Genomic DNA, 5,854 nt, shown 5'->3' with positions numbered 1-5,854 from the left:
CTGGTGACCCAAATGATCGAATGTCAACCTTGGCTCATGTATATTTTTGGCCCAAATCTGATATCTTGGAGTTCTAAGAAACAATCACTGGTTGCTCGCTCGAGTACGAAAGCTGAATATAGAGCTCTTGCTCATACAACTTCTGAAATGCTCTGGTTAGAATTATTACTCGCTGAACTCAAAGTTCCTATTCATACACCAACACTATTATGCGACAATCTTAATGGTGTTCTGTTATCTCACAATCCGATTCTGCAATCTCGCACTAAGCACATTGAATTAGATATTAATTTTTAAAGGAAATAGTAGTTGTTGGTATAATGTCTATTCAACATGTTCCTATTGTTGCCCAAATAGTTGATGCACTCACGAAGCCTTTAGGTACAACAACTTTTTGGGAGTTACGAGGCAAACTCAAGGTTGTGTTTGAAGATCACCATCCTTCGGTTTGAGAGGAGGGTATTAGAGTAAAAGATTGAGAGTTAACCGTTACTATTAATAAACTGTTTGTTGTTACAGCTAGGGGTTAGATTTAACATTTTCTGTTAAGAGCTACTGATACTTATTCCAGCTCTAAGTGTAACGTAAACATGATACTATTCATTCATTTTATGATTCACTTTATCTTCTCCATTCTTTTCAATTTTGCACAGTGTTCACATAAGATGATGAACATTGTAATTCATCTCTAATACGCCTCCTCTTGCCTACGATTTTTTTTATTTGAAATATAAGTATTTTAATTATTATCGAAGAATGTTGATTAATGATATAATAAATTTGAATAACTTGGTTATTTGGAAAAAAAAATTAAACAATGTAGTTATCTCTTTTAGAATGTCTCGTTTACTCCAATATTATTTGCTTATAAAAAATCATGCAAAATAATTTTTTTCATTAAACATACTTTAAAGATTTCTATTTTCATATTTGGAGCACCTAAATATGAAATTTACAAAGTGCCCCATATTTCTCGACACACTCTCACCTCCCTTTAGACACACACTGTTTCTCGCTTTCTCTCATCTCACTTGTCTCCCTCCGCCGTTCTTTCCTTCATCCGCTCTAGACCTGTACGCCGACGACGCCGTTGATTCTGTTTTTTCTCTTCAGGTATCAGCTCTGTTACACACTGCTTGTAATCTTTCTTTTAGAGGATTGTTTCGCCGAATGTTTCTTCCGATTATGCCACTGTTATTGTGTGCAAAAAAATCACAACTTTAGGGTTTTTATTTGGTGAGTGTTGTGTTAGTTCACCAAATTGATTGGTTTGAGTTGAAGTTAAATGTGTCTGTAACTTCAAATTGACTGTTTTTAACTTTTATTTTTAATATTGTAGAAGATAATGGAAAGTTTTTTCAAAAAGAAGTTACCTTTGAAGAGGAAATTCCCGTCAAATGAGCACCAATCTAGTTCTGAAGAGCAAGAGCAACAAATTGAAGTTAATTTGGATGAGTTGCCATTAGATCCCGGAAAGCGGATTAAAATGTCAGCATATCTTCCGAATGATCGAGATAAGATAAGGAAATTTTATCTACAAAGAGGACCGTTTCAACCTAAAAAACAAACTTTTCCCCAAAGGAAAATTGGAAGTGGTTTAAGAAGATTTTGCCCATCTTGGTATATTGAGTATGGAAATTGGTTAGAGTATAGCATAGAAAAAGATGCTGCGTTTTGTTTTTGTTGTTATCTTTTTAAGTCTGATTTTGGAAAGCATGTAGGTGGTGATTCGTTTGTGACAGAGGGGTTCTCGAATTGGAAAAAGAAAGAAAGGCTTGCATCTCATGCTGGAGGTCCTAATAGTGCTCATAACATTGCTTGGAAGAAATGTTTAGATTTCATAAAACAAAATCAAGTGGTATCGTCTAATAAGCAATCTGAACAAGTTTGTGACCTGCATCCGAGTCGTTTAGCAGCTACAATTGATTGCATTCGTTTTTTACTAAAGCAAGGTTTAGCTTTGTGTGATATTGAATCAACTGGTTCTGCCGATCAAGGTAAGTTCCTTGAACTTCTTAAAGTTGTTTTTGAGTGTGAAGAATCAAGAAGTCTTGTCTTAGGAAACACTTCAGAAAATTATCAATTGATCACTCCAACAATTCAAAAGAATATTCTAAATGTAGCTGCTTTGGAAACAACTAATGCTATTATTAGTGATCTTGGAGATGAATTGTTTGGTATTCTTGTTGATGAAGCTTGTGACATATCAAATAAGTGGCAAATGGTTGTTGCTTTGCGTTATGTTGACAAAAAGGGAAGTGTTGTTGAGCATTTTCTTGGTATTGTTAATGTTAAAGATATTACAGCTTTATCATTTAAAATGCATATTGATGAACTATTTGGCAAACACGGGCTTAGTATATCAAAAATTCGTGGATATGGTTATAATGGTGCTAGCAACTTGCAAGAAGAATTTTCTGGTCTCAAAAGTTTGATATTAGAGGAGAACCCATATGCATTTTATGTACACTCTTTTGCTCATCAGTTACAACTTAACTTAGTTGCTATTGCCAAAAATCACCTTCAAGTTTGTTCTTTTTTTAAATCCGTGTCCACTTTATTGAATGTTGTTGGGGGGTCATACAAACAACATGACATGCTTCGTCAAAGACAAATTGTCGATGTTAGAGAGACATTGGAAATAGGAGAAATTACTAGTGGACAAGGTTTGTATCAAGAAACTATTCTCAAACGAACTATGGATACTCGTTTGAGTTCACATCATGCAACTCTGGTCAATTTGATAAAGATGTATTCGGCTATAATTGATGTTCTTGAAATTATGAAAGAAGATGGGTTAAATGTAGATCAAAGAGCTGAAGCCAATGGTCTTTTACTTTTGTTTGAGGAGTTTGATTTTGCATTCACATTGCATTTGATGAAAAATGTCTTGGCTATATCAAATGAATTGTCACAAGCATTGCAAAGAAAAGACCAAAACATCGATGATGTTATGAACTTAGTTAACATCACAAAGCAACATTTACAAGCTATGAGGTGTAAAGGATGGGAGTCTTTATTGCAAGAAGTAATTTTATTTTGTAATATGCATGCTATTTATGTTCCTCATATGGAAGATATATTTTGTTCTAAGGGGAAGTCACGACGCGAAGACAAAGCTCAAGCTATTACAATAGAGCATCACTATCGTGTTGAATTATTTTATACTGTTGTGGGCATGCAACTTCATGAACTTAATGATCGTTTCACCGAGACAAATGCTCGGTTGCTCCTTTCTATGGCTTGTTTGAGTCCAATCAATAAGTTCTCTGCATTTGATAAGACAAGGGTGATGGAATTTGCAAGTTTTTATCCACATGAATTTTCTCCTACGGATTTAATGATGCTTGATAGTGAACTTGAAACTTACATCATTGATGTGCGTTGTGATGCTGATTTTGCATCTTTAAAAGAAATCAATGATCTTTCAGAGAAGTTGGTCAAAACTAGAAAACATATTGTTTACCCATTAGTTTATCTTCTTTTGAAGTTAGCTCTGATTTTGCCTGTTGCCACACCAACCACTGAAAGAGCCTATTCGTCTATGAAATTTGTGAAGAATATGTTGCATAATCGAATAGCCGATGAATGGATGAATGATTGTCTAGTAACTTACATTGAGAAAGATGTGTTCAACACTATTGACAATGAGCTCATCATTCAACGATGTCAGAACATGAAATCACGTAATGAACAATTATGAGGTATCTATGTATTTTATTTGATTAGATATATTAAACTTTTATGATTTAATTTATTTATTAATTCATAATAATAATATTCATAGAAGAGAAGTGTAAAGAAGGTATAAGGTCTCTTATTGGTATGATAATTCCAACTGTTGTGAAGAACACCACAAGCTAAGAAGGTGCAGCCACAAGTATTGAATAGCTAGCTCATTGCGACTTTCAGGAGCATCACACAAGTCTTCGAAAAAGGATGCCAAAATATTAAACATTGTTTTGATCAGTATTGTCACTGTGATCATTCGTCTGATCATTTGAAGTTATCTGCAATGCTAAAGTTCAGGTAACAGTTGGAGTTCCTTTCTTTTGTTTATTTCCCCTCTATTTGGGCGTTGTTTGGGGAGTTAGAAGAAAAAAAAGAGAGGAAGGAGAAAAGGGACTAGGAAGAAATGATTACCACCATGTATGGTGTGTGTATTTTTCTCAGGGAAACTAAAACTTTCCTATGTATGAGAGAAATAAAAAAAAAATATATTAAATAAAAGTTCTTTTTATTATATTTTGTTGGTATGAATGGTGGGATTGATTTTACACATTTCATAGTAAATGAAGTATATAAACAAATAGTTGTCAACGTAGACTACAAATGTGCTTGCTCTAGTGGTATTGGGATAAGGCTGGTGCCTGAAATCTCGTAGACAAAGATTGCTTCCCAATTTTTTATTTTTCCCAGGCACAATGTAGCTAAATTTTGTCATTTCATTCTTATTTGTATTAGGGAACTCCTTTTCCTATTTCTTATAGTTGTTAAAAACCACTTCCGATCTGAATTGGTAAATATAGAAGAGTGTTGTTTTGAAAGAAAAAAGAAAGAAAGTAAATATAGCTGATGATTGCTCAACTTACCCCTTAAGAGCTGCATCTTATGGGAAGGCAGATTGAGAAATCATATTATTCTCAAGGGCTGTTCTTCCATCCCTAAGAGTTGTCCTATGAAAATCTAAAATGATTCCTCTAAATTTTTAAAAGTATATTTTTGTTCGCATTTTATTTCACATTTCATCCATTCGTAAGTGAGTCACACTCTCATTTTGTTATAAATTAGTCCGAAAATGTATTTTTGTAAAAGATACGAAAATTTACTTTTGTAATCACCCTTTAGACAATAAAACGTCATATATTATCATACATTGGTGTAATACCATTAAAACGTCATATATTATAATCAATTTAGAATCTATAATATTATGAAAATGACAAATTACAAACCATAATACTATCCATATTTTATGATACAAATACTATTGGGTATATTTGACCATCCATGTTCATTCTCTCCCTTTTGTACTCCAATGTCGTTCATGCCTCATATAGAATGACATCCAAAGTGGTCCTCCCAGAAGTGCCTTTCAGAAAGTTTCATATCTCTATTCCCGCTCATGTAATGGCCTTTATACAACGGCGTGCAAGTAACATTATCAACGACATGATTTGTCTTAGCTTGCTTCTCCTCTAATATCGTCTGATGTGCCGATCTAGGTGGATCTCTGTGAGCATCTGGTGTCATGTAAGGACGTGACACTCTGAAATACAATTCAATGTAGTTGAATGCACTACTCCATTGGAGGTGAGCTGCCACACTTTGTGCTTTATCTGATACCAAGATTCGATTTTACATAAAAATATTTGTACATGCGATTTAACACGTAATGTTGACCTAGAAACATGAAATCTATAGAGTTTAGGTTTTAAATAGTGATTTTAACAACCTTGGCTAACAGCATACCATGGTTAATAATAGGAAAAATTATACCCGAGATCCTTTAAATTATTTTATTGTGATAGATTGATTTTTTGTATTTTTTGTTTTTTTAACAAGTTGATCCTTTAAGTTAACTAATGTGTGCACCATTGACCTTTTCTCCAAACTTCGTTCCGAAAAGGTTATGTGGCACTAACGTCGGTGATGTGTCAATACATTGTTGAGTTGGTATTTGTCTTCTTTGTTATATTTCTGGAGAAAAAAGGGAAGAAGTTGAAATACATAAAGCAACAAACCCTAATTATCCCTTCTCCATTAATGGCTTCATACCTTAGCAAATGAGCAAATCGACGAAGTTAGAACTCTCAACCCTTCATTTCGAGCGCATCCCAACCTGAAAATGAAC

General features: G+C 33.9%; 1 protein-coding gene across 2 annotated transcripts; it reads left to right on the top strand.

Moving 5' to 3' along the window:
* Window positions 1–911: 911 nt before the first annotated feature.
* Window positions 912–4,243, top strand: LOC127119919 (uncharacterized). 2 transcript variants are annotated; one of them, XM_051050284.1, is made up of 3 exons: window positions 912–1,113; window positions 1,343–3,704; window positions 3,788–4,243. In XM_051050284.1, exons 1-2 carry the CDS (start codon window positions 946–948, stop codon window positions 3,701–3,703), a joined length of 2,529 nt encoding a protein of 842 aa, XP_050906241.1. In that variant the 5' UTR covers window positions 912–945; the 3' UTR covers window position 3,704; window positions 3,788–4,243. The 2 variants fall into 2 exon arrangements, with proteins under 2 accessions (XP_050906241.1, XP_050906239.1); XM_051050282.1 differs by having other exon boundaries at window positions 913–1,113; window positions 1,340–3,704.
* Window positions 4,244–5,854: the final 1,611 nt, after the last annotated feature.

Source organism: Lathyrus oleraceus, chromosome 2, assembly GCF_024323335.1.
Source record: "Lathyrus oleraceus cultivar Zhongwan6 chromosome 2, CAAS_Psat_ZW6_1.0, whole genome shotgun sequence".
Lineage (NCBI taxonomy): Eukaryota > Viridiplantae > Streptophyta > Magnoliopsida > Fabales > Fabaceae > Lathyrus > Lathyrus oleraceus.
The sequence above is the reverse complement of the archived record's forward strand: the minus strand, read 5'-3'. Positions and strand labels throughout refer to the sequence as shown.